The sequence below is a fragment of the Pantherophis guttatus genome, chromosome 10 (assembly GCF_059756535.1).
Source record: "Pantherophis guttatus breed Tessera chromosome 10, ASM5975653v1, whole genome shotgun sequence".
Lineage (NCBI taxonomy): Eukaryota > Metazoa > Chordata > Lepidosauria > Squamata > Colubridae > Pantherophis > Pantherophis guttatus.
The window spans coordinates 14,111,095-14,134,275 of NC_142072.1; the positions used below are offsets into that span (position 1 = coordinate 14,111,095).

The 23,181-nt window shown below is 33.5% G+C and overlaps 1 protein-coding gene and 1 long non-coding RNA gene across 47 annotated transcripts in view; one reads left to right on the forward strand and one right to left on the reverse strand.

The window, feature by feature from the left end:
* Window positions 1-23,181, reverse strand: part of EPB41 (erythrocyte membrane protein band 4.1) — a 106,267-nt gene that overhangs the window by 10,431 nt on the left and 72,655 nt on the right. For 15 of the 46 annotated variants that reach the window (XM_087876336.1, XM_034413667.3, XM_060691518.2 and 12 more), the window contains 7 exons: window positions 21,877-22,088; window positions 17,652-17,708; window positions 17,489-17,530; window positions 16,729-16,791; window positions 12,599-12,778; window positions 10,320-10,370; window positions 486-953 (listed from right to left, as the gene is read on the reverse strand). In XM_087876336.1, the coding sequence (XP_087732462.1) occupies window positions 486-953; window positions 10,320-10,370; window positions 12,599-12,778; window positions 16,729-16,791; window positions 17,489-17,530; window positions 17,652-17,708; window positions 21,877-22,088 (1,073 nt within the window). The remainder of the gene's footprint in view (window positions 1-485; window positions 954-10,319; window positions 10,371-12,598; window positions 12,779-16,728; window positions 16,792-17,488; window positions 17,531-17,651; window positions 17,709-21,876; window positions 22,089-23,181) is intronic. The other 31 variants (XM_060691519.2, XM_087876323.1, XM_060691513.2 and 28 more) reach the window with 16 other exon arrangements.
* Window positions 6,946-10,920, forward strand: LOC148112407 (uncharacterized). The gene is made up of 2 exons (XR_015729453.1): window positions 6,946-7,107; window positions 8,805-10,920. It is a non-coding gene; the product is annotated as an uncharacterized LOC148112407 (long non-coding RNA).

The window sequence follows — 23,181 nt, forward strand, 5'->3', positions numbered from 1 at the left end:
AAGTATCACCTTATTATCAGATTACATATTTAGTTTTTTAGCAGATAGGATTAATAAGGAAGGAACACTGAAGCAAGCAAGCAAAAAAAAAAAAAAATACAATAAAGTGGAGGGAAATGGTATTTCCAAATCTGTTGACTCCAGACTTTGTTGTAATGAATAAAATATTAGTATTAATAATTAGTACTTAAGTTTTTCTGATATATTAAACATCTTTAGCTTTTTGAATTTCCCTTTCTTTGCACGAATCAAGAAAAAATTGTTTAATTAAGACATGTCAATTTCAGATAAGGATGAAGAAGGGATTAATAATTTATATAGACAGTATGAAATTGAATAACTGTTTAGTTTTCAGGAATTACTTCAGGACATCAAAAATTAATCCTTCATGGATATGTAAATATGCTTGCTCCAGTGTTCGCAAAGTGACTCAGAAAATGTAGCACAGGCGTTTGCAAAAGATATTCTATGTTCACATTTACTACCTGGAAACAGCGAATGAGAGCAGGAAATTCATGATCAACATTTGGATTGTAATATTCTCCATTTAGCTCTCTAAGTGGCTTGCTGGTAAATTTTGTTTCTTCAACACCACAGGCTTCCTCCTCTTGCTCATGGAGGTACAATGGAGGTGAAACAGGGATTACAGATATTTCCACCTCAGCCTGTTTAGAATCCTCAGCTTCCTTTTCCATATTTGAGCAAAATCCCTTTTCACACCTTAGATCTTCCTTGCTCTCAAGAAGAGCAGTGGCACCCTCCTCTTTCTGCTCCTTGCTGCTTATTGAAAAAGAGTCTGATTCATGAATTTGTGTAGACGCCAGTGTGGTTGACATTTGGCTCTCACTAAAGCCTACTGAATGCTTTGAAACCTCCCATTCAAAGTGAGAGGCAATATTTTTCCCCTCTGTCACATCATCTGCATCCTCTTTGAAGGGACAGTCACGCACACTCTAAAAAGAAACGAATACACAAAAAAGGCCAGAAAGAATTAGGAATAGAATGCACTTCATCTAGAAAGAGTGCAAAATTTAGAATAAGACTTCATAGGGCCTGTGTACACTATTACAATGGCTGAAGATGAATATTTCAAGTGCATTCAAAAAGGCTGTATTATAGTCACTCTGACAGACAATAACAGTCTCCCATAGTCAAGGTCAAGAAGTTGTTTATATTCTCCTCTTTGTCAGAGGAATTTGTCCTGGTCCAGCTCCAAGTCTGAAGTGGGCAAAGCTACTGCAGCTTTCTCTGTAATAACAACTACTCTTTCAATCAACTAAGAAGTCATTGGACCAATCAACCAGTCTCCTGCCAGCAGGAGAATACAACTACTTTTGAAAAGGTTGAACATTCAGAGATCATGGCAGTAGACACAATCTGGTATTTGCCATTTGGAGAAGGAGGGGGTTAGCTTTTGCTGCCCCACCTGTACTATTTATGAATAGCCACTGTCCCCTTCCTGTCCTAAAGTCCTGCAAGGTGCGCTGGGAAAATATACATACATTACTCTCACTGCTTACTTGTAAAATACAGATCTATCATATTGAAAGCTCATTATGTTTTGAAAACATAAGCACATAATTAATGCTTTCATATTGCTGAGGAGTACAATTCTAAGCACACGTTTCAATTTCTTATAATTGAAAAATAATGCTGTCCACCCTGAAGCTACAGGTATGGCTTTTTAAAGAGAAATAAAGAATTTTGTAAAATGTTCCTTTGGAAACAACAGCTTTTCTTATGGTTTATAAATTGGATTTTTCATACATAAATCTAGGAGCAATCTTAATTGCTGAAGCTCTCAACAAAGCTGAACTTCTCAACAAAGCACAACGTAAATTATTACTGACTTTTTTTATAAGAATGATCCAAATGATATAATGACAAGAAAATTCCAGGCATATAACAGAGATGATGAGAAGCTACCTCATTATTTATATATTTACAATGATGTTGCTTGCCTGAAAGTATCTGACTGCAAATGTCAAACAGGAAACTTTTGCATGCTATTTTCAACTTTTACTGTAAAATGAGTAACAGCATAATATAAAACAAAGAGATCCACTCAGCCTAATAGAAAGCAAGGGTATCTCTAGCATCAGAGCCAAGCCAGAGAATTTCACCAAGGATGATACTATACTGTCTTCCATCATGCGCCTGTTGGAAAGTTCTCAACTAGAGCATTATAAATCTCAGCAAGCTCTCCTATTACAATTTGAGGAAAGGAAGAGTAACAGAAAAAAGGCAACGATGAAAACATGCTTAAGATTAGAAATAGTATAGAAAATTTGCCTGGTCCAATCACCCACTGAATAAGATATAATGCTACTTTTAAAAGAATAAGATGTGTAGGCAAAGCCAGAAATTCATGAACCCCAGTAATAAAGCATACTTGTTTCCAAATCTAACTTTTCATATTAAGTGAAAAGCCTCAGGCAATGAATGGAATTAGTATTTGTAATGAATGACATGACTTTGCTGCAAGGGATGGAATCTTATTAAAAACATTATAAAAAGCTTGTCAAATATCCAAAGACTGAGAAATATTCTACAACAAAGTACAATTTTGACTGGAAGTGACAAGAAATCACTAAATGACTATGCAATAACAGATTATAGTTTTCTAAAAATTTGCCTTATTCAATGAGGGAAAATGAAAGCCAATTGAATAAGGGAAAAAACACTTGAATACATTGTCTACATTAAGGTAGAGAATTCTGCACTGACTAAGCAGATCAAATAGTATATGCAAAATTTTGTTTTCAAAAATCTTTTTGCTTCTGTCAAATAGTGCTGTATCTATAGAGACTATTAATATCAGCAATTAAAATTTAGCATCTATATGTCTGATAGACAAAATATTCAAATAGTATTTTGGATGAGACAAACACCAGGACTGAATGTCAAATGTGAACTCGTATTTGTACGTATGAACTTGTATTGGTTCTTCCCTTCTCCATGATTCTTTCTAAAGGTGTCTGTTCCTATCCACCCTGTATCCACCATGGTAGCAAAATGATGAATATAGATGATGGCATGATGCAAGCTTTGCCCTTCTGTATTTGTGCCATGATATCACACTCAAATATACAAAGAGTATATTATAACACACACATTATCTGCCCCTACCCCCCACCAAATCAGGATGCCTAAGACCCCTTGTAAGTAATCGGAGCTAAATAATTTAACCTATTATTTGCCATTTCTGCTTCTTTTAGCTTGAGAAGCAAACCTAAAATATGGGAGTAATTTAAAAGCTTATTTTTTCTGATTAGTGATGACAGAAGCCTCAGGTTAAAGAAATGATCAGTATTAAGCAACTCAAAAATGGCAGCTTATTATCAACATATATTAGCAGGGATGACTCAACAGTTGTGAACTGTAGACTTTGATGCAGGACACAAAAAATTTAACTATATTAGAAATAGTTTGTCAAATTCAGGGAATATTCTACCATAACTATAATTTTTATTGGAAATGCTATTTATAAAGCAAAAGCACGCTCACTTTCAAAACACAACAGCTACAGTAGTTTAGCTACATGCAAATTAGTCGAGGGATGGACACATACAGATGTATCATTTGATATGATGAATTTGTTGTTGCTATGTAGCCTTTTGGAAAGTCTCCTGTATTTTTATATTTACAGTAAACAGATTTGTTACACCAGGAATTGCCAGTCTTCCTTTTGTATTATCCACTGCTACTCAATATGCTTTCCCACATTCCATAAGGAGTTCTATTGTGGCTTTCAGAAAGGTTTGAACAATGTTTCTTTAAGTGTGTAATTCAATGGAATTAAAGATAAATTTAATGGGAAAGAGACTTTTGAATTATGATACGAGCGCTATACTCTGATATTCAAAGAGATTATATAAAACAACGTTCCAACACTGGAGGTTTTGAAGAAGAGTTTTGTTTGAAAAGGTATAGGGTATCCTGCTTGAGCAGGGGGTTGGACTAGAGACCTCCAAGGTCCCTTTCAACTCTGTTATTCTATTAGTGTAAGACTTAATTTGGACATTTCTATAACTGGATATCTGTATTTTGTATTTTAATTATTTGTATCTGATATTATTTTTTTTAAAAAAATCTCATTGAAGAAAAAGTCCTACATCGATTAAAATGACCTGATTGTTCAGATTGCTCCAGACACAGCTGTAATAAACAGTTTATTAGGTGACGATCATAAATGTGCTGCGGATTATTTCCCTTGCCACCAACTAACCTGATTTTAATTTTTTAAGACTATTTAAAAAACAGCAAAAAACTAGCATGCTGTAAAGCAAGTGCCAGTTCAAGCATTACATTTAATTCCAACAATGCCTCTGAATCCCACATATATCCCAGAGACATTCTTGAAAAATAAAAATAATGGAGGGTTGCACCCTATTATTTTTGGGAATAACACAATATAAAGGAAGCTGAGATGAAAAAGAGCATCTTAAGAGAACAGCTGTATGAAGGACATCAATCTCATAAATCTACTTCATACAAACGAATCCATACTGAATGCTTGAGAACTAATTGGTAAGAATGGTCATAATGATGCTCTCAAAATTCCAAGTGTTTCACTTGTCCAAAAACTGGAGAACTTGGGAACTTTGTTCTAAGATACCACTTAAAATCTTTTTGATACAAATAGACATAGGATAATGCAGCTTTTTTTGCTAAAGAAAATATGCAATGAAATTGCGGATTGCTTTTAGTGTTCTTTTGGTATTTTTGAACATCAGAAGCATTTAACGGGTGACTCAAGATAACCCCTGTATTAGTTTGCAAAAGTTACAAATTTCCACTCAAAAGCTTCTACTAATTTGCTAATAGCTCCATTATTGATACTGCAGTGAATGGAGACAGCTATTCTTGATAGGTTTTTGGATCAGGCAGAGGATCTATATTAAAATAGCATTCAAATAAAAAAAAAAAGAAGGGGATAAACTAATATATAGTGCAAGCAATCAGCGATAAACCCCTTGCTTAGGGGTTTAAGCAATAAACTATTGCTTAGTGCATTGTAAGCCGCCCTGAGTCTCCGGAGAAGGGCGGCATATAAATCAAATTAAAAAAAAAAAAATCTTCTGTAAAAATTTTCCTTAACAAGTGGATATTATGGGTATTTCAAGCAATGTATCAATAATATTAGATTATCCCCATACTGGAAATATGTACAGAAGCAGCTATATTTAAAATGTTTAAAATGCACAATTGGTAACATACTACACTCACCAGCAAGAATTTCCAGAGACCAACTAGTGAAAGATAATACATTTCAAAAGGGTCAATAAACTTTAAAAAGCAGCATTATGAAGCACAATGACAACATTCCAAATTTAACTTGTTTTCATTTGTACCATTCTTACATTAAACTTCAAAAGTTTGGGGGGGAAAGCAATAGACTGCCATTAATTTATAACTGCAAACTGGATGGATTTTAAAACTTGAATTACTCAATAATAAATTGAGTATTGTGGTTCTGTCTTTTCAAAATAATCAGGAATAAACAAAGGATAATTCTAATGAAACCATAAAATGAGTATTAGAAGTTTGGTTGTATGGATCAAAACCATTCTTTTAGGTATTCTGTGTTCTTATCGCAATGAAGACTTTTAGGGATAATGATAAATGATTAATTTCCACTAGTTTTGAAGTTATCAACCCTTTCCTTATTACTACATACTTAGATAGCTCTCTAAAATCTTAGGTAGAGCCCAAGTTTTTTGCCTTTCAAGATCCTTTAGCTACTGTTAAGTGAGTAAAAGGATTGTCCTGAATTATTAGTGAACAATAATCCATATATAAATAAGATACAGAAAACAGAAAATAACATTTGCTGTAATTGTCCATTCAATCACTAAATGCAGGTTGATCCAAACCTATGCATTAGCCATTTTCTTGCCTAATGTGATTTAAAAAAAATACATGTACTTAATTCAATGTTTTATAAATAATCAAGAACAAACTGAACCAAGTAATTTATGGTTGGAACTCACCCAAATGGTCTTCTCAGCCTTGCCATAGTTCATAAAGTAGTAAGATGGAAAAACATTGTCACCCTGAACTCATTAAATTTCCTTATATAACCTAACATAAAATTTTGTGGTGCCCATTTTATTTATTTATCAAATTTATATAGCTGCCCATCTCACAAAAAGTGACTCAGGAAAGTGTACAACAATTAATGGACTTGTTCGTGAATTTTGGTACATGTTTTTATATTCTACTTTCAGAAAAATTGGTAATTTAGAAATATTTTGACTGGAGGTCTTCTGGTGGTATAGCAGGATAAATAAAAACATCAAAAAGTAAAGCACTAAAAATGACACACACACACACACACTTGAAAAAGAGAGATTAGCAGTAATGTATCGCTGATTATTTTTAAACCTATAAAAATTAAAGATATAATACATCTTACTGGTGAAATTCCATTCCATAGCCTCATCTGCAGGAACACCCATTATATGATTACTATCCATCTCACCTCAGAAGATTTGATCATACCTATGTGAGTGAAAGTGATCCTTAAAACAACTAAGTCCCAAAGTATGGAAGGCATAATTTAAACCTTCTGTTCAGAAATAGATTAAAAGACACTGTAACTGCACATATTGTATGGGTCCCAGTGTGTTACGATTCTAGAACTCTGGTGCAACTGAAGACTCCCTTCAGTAGTCTAGCCTTAAGATTATTAATCAATATACATGTGGTCACTGATACTATTTAAGCTTCCAAAGAAAGGGATGGATGTAGTACCGCATGCTAGCTATAAATGCAATCCTTCATGAGTCAAAGGTGAGTCCATGCTGAGAAGGTTAAAGGTTAAACCTTCTTTTGAGTGACTCATTGATGGTAGGTGGTTTGTTTATCTTATGTGGTTTGTATATTGCAAATACTGCTTCACCTCTTTGACTATGACTGATGGCCTTCACTCCAATATCTTAGGTAGTGTGGGAGCTATACAGAAAAATACAGGAAATTCTATAAGCAACAATATAACAGCATCACCGTCAGAAAATATCAATGTAGAGAAAAATGCAGCTATCTAAGCAATGGCTCAGACCCACATCTTTAAAAGAAGATCATGGCCCATGGTTTTGAAAGCAGGTAAGATGTCCAGAAATCAGTGGACCTATGCTTTTCCCTCAGGCTGGGGCATGTTAATCTATATAAACTTGACTGCAAAACTGAAAAAAAATAATTTTATATTTCAAAACTCTTAAAAAGATAAACACCTCGTATGTATTTTTCACCTGCGCATACAACACAAACATACTGTATATAATTCTAAATAATAAACATTTTAAAGATTAATTTTAAAATATCATCTGAATTAGTTAAACATCACTCATATTCAACTTTGCTCAATAATTTAATTGTCACACATCTCCTTTCTAGATTCAAGTTTATAGCTGCTAAGTCTGAATACTGCAATTCTGCTCTCAAAAAACTTGTGAAGTTGTCCTCAATTTATTCTAGGAGTATAAAATCCATTCATCTGTGTTTGCATAATGCAGTAATGAAGAGTCAAAGTCAGCACTTTATAATTATGTTTTAAAATTATACAAATAAATTGGATATCAAATAACTATCTTTACATCTGAGTGTTTCAAAGTTTAAGCAACATGCAAAGATTTAAATGAACAGAATATATAGTTAAATGTCAGAACCTCTACCTAAAGTAATGCTCAGTTATGTGTTAACACAACTGCAAAAACATCATGCATCAAACAGTACACACACATTTAGAACATACTAGTTTCATACAGACAGGTGTTGCAGAAAAAACAAAACAATTTACTAAATATTCCGGAGAAAAGGAAAGCACAGAAAAATTTAGGAAAAAAAATTAAAGTAATGATAAGAGAGCAATTTAAATTATAGATGACTGCTTCCAATAAATTATTGGCTCTCTATCATTCTAATCCAATCTCAACAGCAACTAGAAGTTACAATCCTTCATTTAAGTAAAACCATAGAGGATAAATGATTCACAAATATGCATCTAGGAATACATAGGCAGACATAGTAAGAATTTACTCTACCCTTACAATTAATGTGAGGCAACAAATGTTACAAGTCCACAAGTCCACTACCCAGACAGTTCTTGAAATAAGTCATCATTCACCCCGCTACATTATATTGATACACAAATCACATTTCCCAAAGAAATGGCTTTAAGACAGAGGTGTAAAAAGTGTTTTAATAGCAAGATGTAAAATCTATTTTATAATACCAAGGAAATTAAATCACGTTGGTTTATCTGCTGTCTGGATATACATCTCTGAATTATTCTGTTTTATTTTAAATGGAAGTTGTATATTTCTTTGTTTATAGAATTATTAAACAAGTTGGAAACAGATCCAACTTTAAAAATGTCTATAGCAGGTATTCTCAGGTATACTGATTTTTTCCCCAACAATTACTGCTCCACCCCACTTGACAAGCTCCTGTGCTCAACATCCAACTTTAACAGCAAGCCTATACTAATACATGCAGACATGAGTCTTGAACATGATAGAAACCATCCAAGCAAGCATATCATTGACACAATCTGATTTTAGGGATTGCACAGTATTAAAATTTACCACAATGGAACTTGCCTGATGTTTCCTGTTATCTCTCACAAATACAAGAAGTTATGTATTAAATAATTACGCCTTTTAAAAAGCAGAATTTCTGAGAAACTGAACTACAGTCAAAAATAAAATAGAAAGAGTAAGACAGCAGCTTTAACCAGAAATCAAAGGGTGCAGTGTCTTGTTGATATTTCATATAAGCCTCTGTGTGTTCCTTAATCACAGAAAAACCAGCCACCACATAGTCATTGCAAGGATCACCAATAAGGACATCAGAAAAGGAAAGCGTGGAGAAGAAAAAATGTTAGTATACAGGTGACATGTTTTGAGTGTTTTCTGCTCCTCAGGAACTGGAATAGAAATTTTGGCCTGGATTTCTTCAGTTGCTCGATGGGGTAAACTTCCCTCGGGAACTTTCTCTTGCTTTTTAATATAGTCTTCATCCTGCACTAACAGAGGGCATTCCTGTGTCTGCTTTCATGGTAGGAGATCAAGAAAGACAGAGAGATGAACAAAATGACTGATGAAAAGTGCTCAAAATGATACTTGGGGATATGCAAGGACACAAATGATAGAAATTATCAGAATGAGAGCAAAGTATGTTTTGTACCAATTATGCAACTAATTCCTCTGTTAACCTTACAAAGTGGAAACCAAATTCCACAGAGAAATTAGCTGCTTTTTAATTGACTAAACAAATTTTGAATTGCTAATAGTTCTTTGTGCAGAAACTCATGCTAAATCAACTCTATCCATTGGTTAAAATATATATTTGAGTGTTAAAAGATATAAAATTATGTATGTAATAATAACTGTTGCTTTACAAACAGAACTGATATCATACAAAATATTGGTTGTGACTTCCTATGCTGTACTAAAATTCAAAATTGTACTTTGTTAGATCTGATATTTCAACTATAGCACAAAGTTAATTGCTTGCATACTGAAGAAAGTATTGTCATGGAAGATACCATAATGTCTACCTCCATGTTACATTGTGATTCAGGTGCAAAATATGCAGTTTCCTAAAAACAAAGAAAATGCAATGTGCATTTCTAATAGTAAGATTACAAAGAATACATTTTTATTCTATATTTTTATTTGCATATGACATCAGCGTGTAAATAATTTAAATATGAGTAGTATTTTGCAGCATTATGTGAAAACTGAGCATAAGCTGGAGAATTCTGAAGTTGATTTTTTCCCCCATGTATGACAAATGAAAATTGCCATCTAGGACAGGAAAAATTTGGCTCTAAGCTCTCTCAGTTGATTCAGTCTTCTTTGATCAATCTGATATTTAGGGACAGAGTCTTTGCACACCCCTAAGTAATGGAGATCAGGGAGAAAGTAGCTGGAAGTCTGGGCAGCAAAATGAAATGATAAAGTATGCAAGAGTAACATGAAAATTAAAAGAAGAACATGAAAAGAGAGGAAGACAACATAAAAAGAACAGGGTAGAGTTAAACTTTCATAATTTTTCTCTCTCAAACTTTATGGCAACATCTTCATGCAACTTTGTCAACCAGCCATGCGCTGAAAAAAGCAATTGAAAAGCTGCAAAAGCTTGCAGCACTGCAAATCCACTTAAAATGTTAGATCAGAAGGCTGTGAGAGATGACATTATTGAAAAGGCAGCCCAAACAATGCTAGCAGCTGCTGTTGAGGGTTTGGGATTGCCAGTACCAATGCAGTTACAAAAATCTGCTTTAGAAGCATGTATCAAAACAGCAGCTTTACCTCTGGCCCAGCGACCTGTCTCTCACAGGGCTGAAATGTGGCTTTCTTGACCTGGACATACACAAAGTATGGAAAATGCAGTTGTATTTCAAAATAGCATAAATAGACAGATAATCCAGAACTAAATCCTAGTTTATAGACTATTAAAATTACAATACTTAAATTTAAAAAAATGAAATTCCCTATGACTAATAATTATAATGCATCCTTCTGTTTAAGAAAGTAAGTTAAGAAACTTGGAGATGTCTGTGTTTTAAAATTAATTCTAATGAAAAGTCCACTAATACTTATTACCTGAAGTATTGAAGTTATGATCTGAGAAATGTAATTATTTTGAAATGCCCTTAAATTACATGAACTTTCATATGAAAATATATATTATTCTTGTTTAACGTTTATATAATCAGAACAAAACTTTATGAATCCAACTTTATAGCATTTTTAACAACTCTACTTTGATCAGAGCTTCAGAAGCTAATCATGAAAAGGCCTTCCATGCTGTTCCAACTGTTATTAATAATAATTCAACAGTTCCTACTTTTATCTTCCAACAAAAAAATGCAATCAGCTGCAAAATAAAATCAAAATCTTTTCTTCTCAATTTTTCATTTCTATACCTTAATAATTTTGGATATTCTTAAAGTAAGTAAACAAAACAATTCTAGATCTATAATGATTGCAAAAAAATTCACATGCTACTATAATAGCTATTTAGTTATCATGTACATTATTATTGCATAGGCAGAAAGCTATTATTAAATTCAGCTTTTTTTCACCAGCAAAAAACACAGCTTATCTTGAAAAGCTAAATACATTAGGAAATCCCAAGGTTGTTAGATATATTAGGTTTAAAAAAACAAATCCCAGAATGCAGCAATAGCCTATGATTTTCATTTTCTTTCAAAAGAAGTATATGTGTATATATGATGTATTTAATATACTGCCAATCAGGAGTTCAAAGCAATGTTATGTTCTGAGTCCAGAGCATACAAGTACTTTGATAAATAGTATCTGAGTATTTTAATGAATATTTAGATCAGATTTAATCCAACATATCTACAATTACACTGCAGAGTGTAATACCAATTATTTAAAATAAAAAAATATACTGTAATGCTTTTAACAATGCAGAATTACCATTCCAACTTTACAGTGATGGACTAAATGCCTTCTACTGACAGTAAATGATAAGTGAGACATAACACTACATACATAATTAGCATGTATGCAAACTGTCTAGTAAGTACCAACAGTACTTAGTATGCACATATGTCCAATATTATTATATTTTGTACAGTGGTACCTTGGTACTCAACTGTTTTAAAGTCAAATTTGGTACTTAATGAATTTGATATGAAAATATTGTCCAGGTACTCATTTATTTGGGGTTCAACACACAAGCTAGAACTTGCTACTCTTTCCAAGGGAAACAAAGCATCACACGTTAGTCACATGGATTTGGTGCTCATTTTTAGAACTCATTGTGCCTCCTGGAACCAATTAATGGTACCATTGTATTTTATTATTATAATATATGGGGAGGGTGTGCTCCTCTTTTGTGGCACCTGTCTCTGGGACAACATTCCCCCAAGATTTCTCACCCTGATTCTATTTAAACAAGCCCTAAAACTTGGCTCAATCCTCAAGATTTGGGTTAGTGTTGGTGATGATTCTATGACGTTTTGGGGTTTTTTAATGATTGTTTTTTTCAGGTATTTGATTACTTTCATATTTCATAGTATTTTATTGTATGGTTGTATTTTGTAAGCCACCCAGAGTCATAACTGATTGGGGAAATCTATAAATTTCATAAATAAATAAATATTATCAGACCAAATCAAGCCATGCCAAGATTTCTTACTGAAGGATAAAGAACATAAGCTATCATGCTGATTCAGTGTGGGTTGGTAGAAAGATATTTTTCGACCTCCCAGTCTAGGGATGAAGGAATTATTTCCCCTGTATCACTCATCACCCACCTGAGGTATAATGATTATATATATATCGGTCTCTCTTCCCCTCCCTCCTTCTATAATATTTTATGCTAAGACATTCCAACCCCAACATCCACAGTAACCTAACAGAAAATTGGCTTTTAAAAAGTTAATAGCTCATTCAATATACAAGAAATGCGTAATGAAACACTTAAGCAACCTTGCTTAACCTTTTGTTTACGTCCTTCTCCCCAAAGGGGAATTCCAATTCCTAGAGAATTAAAAAGTGGTCTTATTTAGAAGATCAAAGCCAAATAAATCATCAGTACTTCATAAAGTACTCACTCCTTCTACTCCTGTGGGAATCTGTCCATTGATGTTAAGCGTCCTGAAAGGAGAATGAGTAGAGAGGCGTTTGTCCCATTCACTTGGCCGTGGCTCAGGAACAGATTCCATGAAGTTTTTCTTCAGTTCACTGATGTTAGCATGATGCTTCTTTATTTCTTCTTGGGTTTTATCTAGATCCTATCATTTTAGGGAAAAAAAATCCAACACAAACCACAGAAAGTTTTACTGAAGCGAATCTACAGCTCCCCTTTGATGCTGCAGAAAATTAGTCAATTCTTTTTTTTTCCCCCTCACAGAGATAAAATGTACTAGTTAGTGCAGGATATCCCAAATAAAGCTCAACATTATTTGCAACGTTTTTTTTTTCAACTAGACTTACAAAAATAAAATCCCAATTTTTATTTCAGGAGTGGCAATCTTTTCAAATTTCCTAACTTTGGAACAGTTTCCTATTAAACATTTCCCACACTCGGCAGATATTATTAGAATCTAGAACTATTCAGTACTTTGGAGTTGATTCCAAGAAAGTGCTTCAGAACATGCCCAAGTTTATCAAGTAGTGTCTACATGCAAATGTTTAAAGGAGATGCTTCTTTTCCTGGGACAGTGTAGCTATCTTCCAGAATTGCTACACAATCATAGGAAAATATGTGGTTATTTTCAGCACTTGCAAAAGGGAGTTATATTTATGCCTCCACATTCCAAAGCATCATTTTGGAAATCAAATCTGAAACATGTCGCCTCTTTAAAGTTTCAATCCTATATTCACAAGTGGTAAATTTTATTAAGCTTGATGATACTTCTTTCTGAGCAGACTGTCATACAATAGGGAACTCAATTTGGCTCTTGTACCTTTTTTGCCTGCTGTTAATCTTATATCCAAAAAGCTTTTACCAGCTGCAGACATAACTGATTGGTGTGGTATATATCTTTGTGATTATGGTGTTACCAAAATCCACAAAGGTTAATCATTCCTAATCCTAACCCTTGGTAGGGAAAAAAATGAATGAGATTGCTGAATTAAGTGGACATAATTGACTAGTGTATAAAATTCAATGGTGGGAAAACCATTTTAGTGAGCAAAAAAGGAACAAAAGCCAACTAATTATTTTGGTTTCCATTATCCAGGATAATATGACTTCATTAGTAACTTGATTTACCTTTAATACACGAGAAAATCTCATTTGGACAATACCATTTCACTCGGATTAGAAGGTTAATATTTTTTATTAGTATGCACATCTCAGAAGCTTATCATTCATATGCTCATCGATCTGCGGGAAAGGTTTGTCTATGGATACATATATGCATGTTTGGGAAAAGATATTTAATCACAGAATGTTCAGCCAGTGACTTCATTACAAGGATTGGACATAGCCTGCACTGCTCAAGGAAGCCTTTCTACCCTGATGCTGCCATTTCTCAGGTTGACAAATGTATCTTCAGCGAGTACATATTGAATCTACGGCTTTGCACTGCAATAATTAGTCTTTTTTTATTTGACCTTTGTTCTCCCAAACAAGGAAAATCTTTGCTTTGTATAATAAAATTGAATTGCACACGTTTTCAGGTTTTGAAAAATCCTTGTATTTTACTTCTTTGTTTATTCTGGGACATTTTCAGTTTTCTCTATTTCAAAATCAAACTCAAGGCTCAATATAAGAATAATTGTGCAGCAGAGTCCAAAGAAGGGCTATACCTCATTTTATACTGTATATGTTTAACATTTTTAAGAATAATAACTCAGCTAATTTTAAAATTTTTATTGGATAGGAGCATTATTCATTTTATATTTTCATGTAAATATTTTATTTTACTATATCTGGTAAAAAAAACTTGTCTGAGTTAAAACAAACAAATGTTTGTTAAAACATGAGACCTTCCAAAAATATTATATAAAAAGAAAAAGTCATCCTGCCTTTATTGCAATATTAAGAATTCAAAAGGTTTTCTGATAAAGAGTACAAGTTATGACAATTGAGACCAAAATTTCAATTAAGAAGACAGTTGTTAAATGAGTTTTGTCCCATTTTATGACCTTTCTTGCCACCGTTATTAAGTGAATCGCTGCAGTTGTTAAGTTAGGAACATGGCTGTTAAGTGAATGGCCTCCCCATTGACTTCGTCAGAAGGTTGCAAAAAGCAATCACATCATCCCAGGACACCTCAACTATAATAACTACATTCCAGTTGCCAAGCATCTAAATTTTGATCACATGACCACAGGAGTGTGAAAAATTGTCATGTCACTTTTTTCCATGCTGTTATAACTTCAAACGGTCATTAAATAAATGGTTGTAAATCGTGGATTACTTTAGGTTACTATCAATTATACTACTGGTTTGAAGAATAGTGTGGCAATTTAAATATTAGATGAATATTGCAATCTTAAAATGATTGAAAGATATACCAAAGTTTAATTGTATCTAGTGCACTTTTAAATTCTTTTCTGTTCATCTTATTGTTTGAAAATTGTTTGACTTTATGATGGGCATCTTTGGACCAAATTTTTTCTGTTTATTAGAATTAGATGGGAACAACCCTAATGCTTCATGAACAGAATCAAAAAAGGAAAGAAAAAGAATAGCAGGCAATTATTACAATCTATCTGATTGATCTGTTATTGCCGATGGTCTGTGAATACCTGCAACAACACAGTTAGGAGTCAAACTAAATATGTGAAACAAATTAGAAAGTGGCACTGGGCTACATATTTATTCTAGAATCTGATATGGTAACAGGAGATAAAATTACTACAAAAAAGAGGTAAGTGCATTGGATTTTTAAAAAACTACCAAGAATAGATAAGAATTTAAAAAGCTGACTTATAGAGGAATTAAAATAATATAGATGAAATATTCACTGTCTTTTGCCAGATCACCTTATATTGACTGGATTTCACCATTTTAATTTTGCCCCAATCTCTGCATTATAGCAAACTCAAAGCTGTATAGCACAAAATTAAAAATTCAAAAAGTAATTAGTACATTAAAAAAAATACTGACACTGCACAAGAATCTCCTATGCTATTTCTGAAATTGTGATTAAAAGATAATAACACACAAAAACAGAATCAGTATAAGAAGCACACATTCTCCTGTATCAGTAATATATGATTGGAATGTTCAGTATATTCAAACTCATGTTCAAATGAGAGGAAAATGCAGTCAAGGCTGCCAATCTCATATATGTAACCAAAGAAATTGAAAATTCTCACTTAGAATGACCAGAAATATCAAATCTATTCAGCTTGAATAAAATAAATGATCTCGCACATCAGGAATGAAGTGATGACGTTCTACTTTCTCCTTTCAAATTTATTGGGAAGTTTAAAGGGGAGGAATTATTCTGTTTGAATGCTGTTGAGAAACTGGCCACATCTGAGATGGAAGAAACAATTACATGAATTTTTTAACTATGGACATGCTTAGTTTTCCCCTTCCCTTTCTATAAAGATATATAACCATTCTAGTTTTGATATCAACAGCACTGAAAGAAATAGAGATGGTTTACAACATGCTACCCATATGTAGGATATGGCAAAAAATACTCAGCGAGCATCGTAGTATGAGGACCAGTCATAAGTATCACTCATTCAAGCTCCAGCATAAATTGAAACATTTGCTGAATGAGTGGTCATTAAGCGAAGACAACCTGAGAAGCTTAAAAGAAAAGGCTTTGAAATTAAAACTGAAGATCAGGGCAAAAGTCTGCTACTCTGATTGAACTCATTTTATATAACTATTCTGGGATTCTAGCCTACAGAATGGCATCACAAAATACAACCTTATTTGTGTCAGTCAAATAATTGCATGCTTGGAGACTGTTATGCATAAATAATCGTGTAATGAGTTGCTAAGATTTAGAAATACATTTAAGTGAAGAATGATCCCAATCACATATTTTCAGATAACAAGAAAACAATGTAAACAGATAAGAAAAATGATTGCATAATGTCATGTTTATTGTGACATGCAAAAGCCTATTTCTAACAAAGTCATGCAAAGAGCATGCGCACACACCTCACCCCAAAAACACAAATGGTACAGCAGAGGCGAAAAGAGTTTAGCAAAGAATGTAGAGGTCCAGGCAAATGCAACTGAAAGAAGCTTCAAAGTCATACAAACCTCCAACATTAAATTGCTATGTCTTATATAAATGTTTTCACCATCTAGTCTCTTTGATCTTTTCTGTGAAAGAAAGGGGGGGAAAAACAAAACAAAAAAAAACACACACACAAAAATTAAAAAGGTTGTTCTTGCAGGTATTTGCAGATTGGAAAAAGAAAAAGGTTAAACTAACATTCATAGAGCAATGATTTGTGAATGGGGTATAGTGTATGGAATCATAAGATCATGTGGAGAATATGAGGAATGTGTGTGGTCCTGCTCATGAATGATGAAAAAAATGTAATGGATTCTTTTTAAAAAGACAGTTATCATGGCTCCATCATTCTGCAAGCTGTTCTTCCACAGAGACACAATATTTCCAAAAAAAAGTAAGAAATTAGAATATAGCTATGCAGAACACTGGAAATGTCTTCCTGGCTCTCTAGTGTACATAAAAACATTTTTGAAACTAGTATTTATTAATACATATTTCAAAATTTAAATACATCTATTTACCTTTATTACAGTAATACTTGTTTTTTACTTCTTGAATTGTTGACTCCTCATAGAAAGTTTTTTGCAAAATAATTAGGAAATGAGAAGTATAAAGAAGAAAACTTTTACTAATTCTTTAGCTAATTCTGATTTTGTTTATTTACAAACAAGTATCAACTGATAAAAGCACAGAAAGAAACCAAAATATTGTCTTTTTAAGTAAGTTGCATATGCATGAGTGATATAATTTTGTTTTGATGGAAGTGAAAAAAAACCAGCTAACCTTCCTCATTCTTATCGGGTCTTCCTCTTTTTCTGCACGCTGCTGTTTTATGATAGTTTTTTAAAAAAAGACAAAAAAAATTGGGTTCATTTATTTTGATTTGATTTAGCCTTTTTCCCCCTTTTTCTTTTTAAAGAAAGCAAAGCAACCTAACCAGACAAACCTGATTTTGGTCGCCATTTGTGCTGGGTATTGACATTTTTATATGCATTTTCCCCACCTATGTTAAAAAATAAAGTGGCAAAAACATTTTTTGTTAGTAGAGGTTTGGGGATAGCATTGCTTCAAAAACTACCATTTGTTTTTGAAGCATTGTATAAGCATGCATTAATTAACATGCACTCTTATGAAGACATAAATAAACACCATACTTTATAATGACAGTTTGTTAGTCCCATATAGTTGATGTTATTTTATTCAGCATTTTGAATTCTTCAAAACAATTTTATTGTAAGTATAAATATATAAAGAGGCTTAAAACATGTTATACAGCTGTATACTTCAAAAGGTCTCTTCCAACTTTTCTCTTCTTGTTATTTCTGGCTGTGATGAGCTTCTAAAAATCACAAGAAGCATGAGAAAATCTCTACATTGTATTTAACTTGTTGCAATGAATGTTCTAAATGAATTGGGGTGATACTTTGGAGCAGTAATTGAGGAAATCGATTAGATTGCAATTCATTCCTTACAGAGAAATTTGCTTGAGAAGGAATTGTGCTGGTTTGACCAATGTGAAAGTCTAACAGAGAACAAGCACAGGGCAGGGTAGCAGGTGTGGAACAAGGAATCAAGAATCAGTAGAACATCAACTGAATGAGAAACTAGGTATCAGAGCAGAAGCAGCCAAGAAGGTACTAGTCGGAAAAAAGAAATCCAAAAAACTTAGTGCGTAAGATGAACAGAGGCAATACATTTGAGCTATAGGATAAACAAAAAAGTTTTAAACCAAACTGTTTATACAAAGTGTCTAATAGAAGTGAGGAAAGGATGAAGGAAAAAGGTCCCAGCAGGGTATTTCTATTAATTTTGGATTTCTTTGTTCTTACACATATAGCCTTGGCAATTCTCATAAAGTGATATAATCATAGACTGATTATATCAAAGTATCAATATGCAGAAAAAAGAACTTAGCCAGAAATTTTTGTTACATGTTTCTTAAAGATGCTTGCAAGTTCGATGTTTGAATTGGGTGAATTATCAATTATGCAGCTATTAAATATAGGAGACAGCGCACACTTTTTTCATTTTTAAACAGTCCAAGGTTTTAAACCAACATTAAAACGTTAACATATTGCTCAATACTGATAATAAGCAATAGCAGACTATATTTCAACTGTCAACTTTAATACAATATTATAATATGATATTAGCTGAACTGAACTATACCCATTTGTTGTCAGTAAATCCTGCTGAAACCAATTGGGTGCATTTTTAAATATAAGAATATGGGATTTAACTGCAATAAAACCAAGAATAAGTTTATTTAACCAAAATTAAATTTTAATATATTGTTTTAGACATTTTCATGCTGACGTCTGGATTATAAATAGGATTTTCTATTTTTTTCTCTATTAAAAGTCTGAGGAATGGAATTTGAAGAAAGAGAAAACCACAGGCATCCATACCAATTACTGTAATTTATCTGTAAGGAATTTCAGGGCACAATGAAAAAGCCATCAAAAGTAAGAGTTAAGATACAGAGCAAGATAATAAAACATTACTAGCACAATAATAATGTATATAACAAACTCTTTAGATCCCAGTTGAAAGATAATATATCTAAAATAATGTCTCATTTCACATATTTAGGGCATAACACAATGCATGATGTTACATAACTTTTAGATTTTCTCTTGAAGAGACTCTCAAGCAAGTCCTTTATAGTGTTATTGAAAGTTAAATGCATATAGTTGGAAAATGTCTTCTAGCACAGCATCAGAACTTAAATACTTATCCCCGCCTATTGATTCCTATTACTGACACACTGCATGATGAAGAAATTTATCTTAATAATCATTATCAGTAGTTCCATTCCAAACGCTGAATTCACTTGCATCAATGACAAGAATTAACTAACTGCAGCTGAGCCATACTTTTGAAGTAATATGTTTAAATCCTGTATTGACTTTTAAACATTTGGATTCTTTTGGAGTTGGCACACATAATAAATCAAATAAATAAATCAAGGACTGGATGGATTATACCCCAAGGTTCTGAAGGAACTGGCATCCGTGATCTCAGAACCACTGAACTATATCTTTCAAAGATCCTGGGCACTGGGGAACTGCCAGAGGACTGGAAAAGACCTGATGTAGTTCGCATCTTCAAAAAAGGAAAAAAAAAAATAGATCCAGAAAACTACAGACCTATCAGCCTGACCTCAATACCTGAGAAGATTCTGGAAAAGATAATCAAGCAACGAATCAGCAAACACCTAGAAGCAAACAAAGTAATAACCAAAAGCCAACATGGGTTTGTCAAAAACAGATCATGCCAGACTAATCTTATTGCATTCTTTGACAAAGTGGCGATATAATTTACTTGGACTTCAGTAAGGCATTTGACAAAGTAGACCACAACCTACTACTAGATAAAGTAGAAAAATGTGGGTTAAACAGCATCACCACCAGATGGATTCGTAACTGGCTGACCAACCGCACTCAACATGTAGTCCTCAATGGAACTGCATCTACATGGAGGGAAGTATGCAGTGGAGTACCCCAAGATGCAGTGGGGTAAATCTTCATCAATGATTTGAATGAGGAGATAGATGGGGAACTCATCAAATTTGCAGATGACACCAAGCTGGCAGGAATAGTCAACACTCCAGAAGATAGGCTTAAGATACAGAAGGATTTTGACAGACTTGAACATTGGGCGCTATCTAACAAAATGAAATTCAATGGGGAAAAAAGGAAGGTTCTTAGACAAGAAAAACAAAATGCACAGGTACAGTATAGGTGGTCCCTTGCTCAATAGTGGTAACTGTGAGAGGGATCTTGAAATCCTAGTGGACAACCATTTAAATATGACCCAGCAATGTGCAGCAGCTGCCAAAAAAGCCAACACACTTCTAGGCTGCATAAAAGAGGGATAGAATCAAGATCACGTGAAGTGTTAATACCACTTTATAATGCCTTGGTAAGGCATTTGGAATACACACTTGGAATACTGCATCCAGTTTTGGTCATCACAATGTAAAAAAGATGTTGAGACTCTAGAAAGAGTGCAGAGAAGAGCAACAAAGATGGTTAGGAGACTGGAGGCTAAACCATATGAAGAACGGTTGCAGGAACCGTTAAACTATGTCTAATCTAACGAAAAGAAGGACTAGGGGAGACATGATAGCAGTGTTCCGATATCTCAGGGGCTGCCACAAGGGGGGGCGGGGGGTGTCAACCTATTCTCCAAAGCACCTAAGGGCAGAACAAGAAGCAACGGGTGGAAACTAATCAAGGAGAGTCACAACTTAGAACTAAGGAGAAATTTCCTGACAGTTAGAACAATTAATCAGTGGAACAACTTGCCTCCAGAAGTTGTGAATGCTCCAACACTGGAAGTTTTAAGATGATGTTGGATAACCATTTGTCTGAAGTGGTGTAGGGTTTCCTGCCTAAGCAGGGGGTTGGACTTGGTCCCTTCCAACTCTGTTATTCTAAATCAAATCAATCAATCAAATCAATCAATCAAATAAATAAATAAATATTATTAGGACAGTCTGAATAAGTAAAAGCAACTCTGTGAAAATACAGAAAGAGGGAATTTATAAGCAACTATTTTTTAGTAATATATTTCATTCATCATTGATGATTAAAATACAAATGATTGTTCAAGCAATCCAATTTGCCACTTATAGTGTCAATCTGATAGACTTCCTCACAATTCCTTCAAATTCCAAGAAGTGCAGTGAATGAGTATAGAAACTTTGTAAGAAAGTTAAAATATAAGTTGAATATAACTTCGAAGAAGAGCCAAAAGGTAGGTAAAACTGTCTCTAATTGCAGCTAGAGATGATGGGTAACTGTGTGAAAAAAAGAAATGACTACAAGTTAGTATGGTTTTAAGATCTCAAAATGAAAGAAAAAAAAACTATTGGAAAGCAAAGTTTAGGAAGTACACTGATCAACACAATCAGAATTATTTAGTTAGAAGGAAACCCTGAAGAATGTTTGGCTTGAAACTTTCTTAGGTTGTGAAAGCACTGCTTGGAAATCAGTGTAATTTGCCCTTTCACCTTTAGTCTGAGGATAAAACCAGAATAAGTGGTAAAATACTTTTCCAGGCTGCCTATGCAAGTGATTTAACTACGAGTGGGATCAATCTTTTATTTATTCTAAAACAAACAAAACCATCTTACCAATAATGATAAAAATGGTGGACGATCATACCTGAAATCCTTCAGCTGGTTCTGCTTTGGCTTTATCTTGCAAAGTTCCTTCAAGTTTTACTTCTTTTTTTTCTGTTTCCTTTTCAGTTTTAAGAACTGCTGGTTCTTTGCTGATAGATGCAACTGGTACAGTTGGCTCAGTAACATGGCTCTGAGCAATAGCTGGTGCAGATGTAGGCCGCGGGCTTCTATCAGGTGTAACCACTGCTACTGCTAAGCAGAAATAGATACATCTTCAGTTATAGTACAGAACAGAATCAAGAAGAAAGCCACAACACTACAAAATAAAGATACGCAAAGCGATTGGCATGTCTAAAGCAGAATTTATTTTTAATAATGCATGAAGAAAAATGTTAAAGAAAACATTTAATACCACCAAGAGCCACACATTTAATGTTAGTGAACAATACAGTACGTAAAAAAACTTCTTATTTCAAGAGACACTGTACAAAGTAGGTAACTGGTGCAAATAGTTATCACAGGCAATACATCATCACCTAATTACTGCTGTTAATTATAGTGATAAATGCAAAACAAGTCCACTTGAGTTACTGACAGACATAGAATCCTTACTATAAAGATTAAACTAAATAAATTAGTATTTTTGTTTCAAAGGGTGGCCCAATCGTAACACTGGCTTTTTTAAAAGCAATTTTCACAATTATATCCTGTGTTGTGAGAATAGTATGAAAAAGTCCAGATTACATGACAAGAGTCTTTAACAGCTTTCTCTCTTTTAAGTGGGACAGTGAAACACACTGTAAATTGGATCACCTCTCAGATGCAACAATACATTCAGACTGGGTCCTAAGAAAACTAAGCAAAAGAATGAGCAGCAATAGTACTTCATGCTACATCTATATTAATTTATTTTACATACTCATTACTATTCAAAATGTTATCCCAAAAATTATATTGCCTCAAGTTTGATATTTTCAAAATCTAATTTAAAATTGAAGTACACATTTCATCAATTAAGTATACTGTACTTGATCAACGTCAAATGATATTACTCAAGCTAAAAAAATTATCTTTGATACTATCTCTTCCATATCTTGTTTTGGTTCTTTAATGCTGATCTGGCACTACTAAAGTCCTCCTAATTTGCAAACACATATATAGGTACTCCTCAAGTTAGGACTACAATTGAGTCCAAAGTTTGTTAAGCAATAACTGAGTTTTGACCCTTTTTACGACCTTTCTTGCCACAGGTGTTTATTATTTATTTATTTATTTATTTTATTATTCATATTTTTATGCCGCCCACTCTCCGAAGACTCTGGGCGGCTTACACCAAAGACAGTAT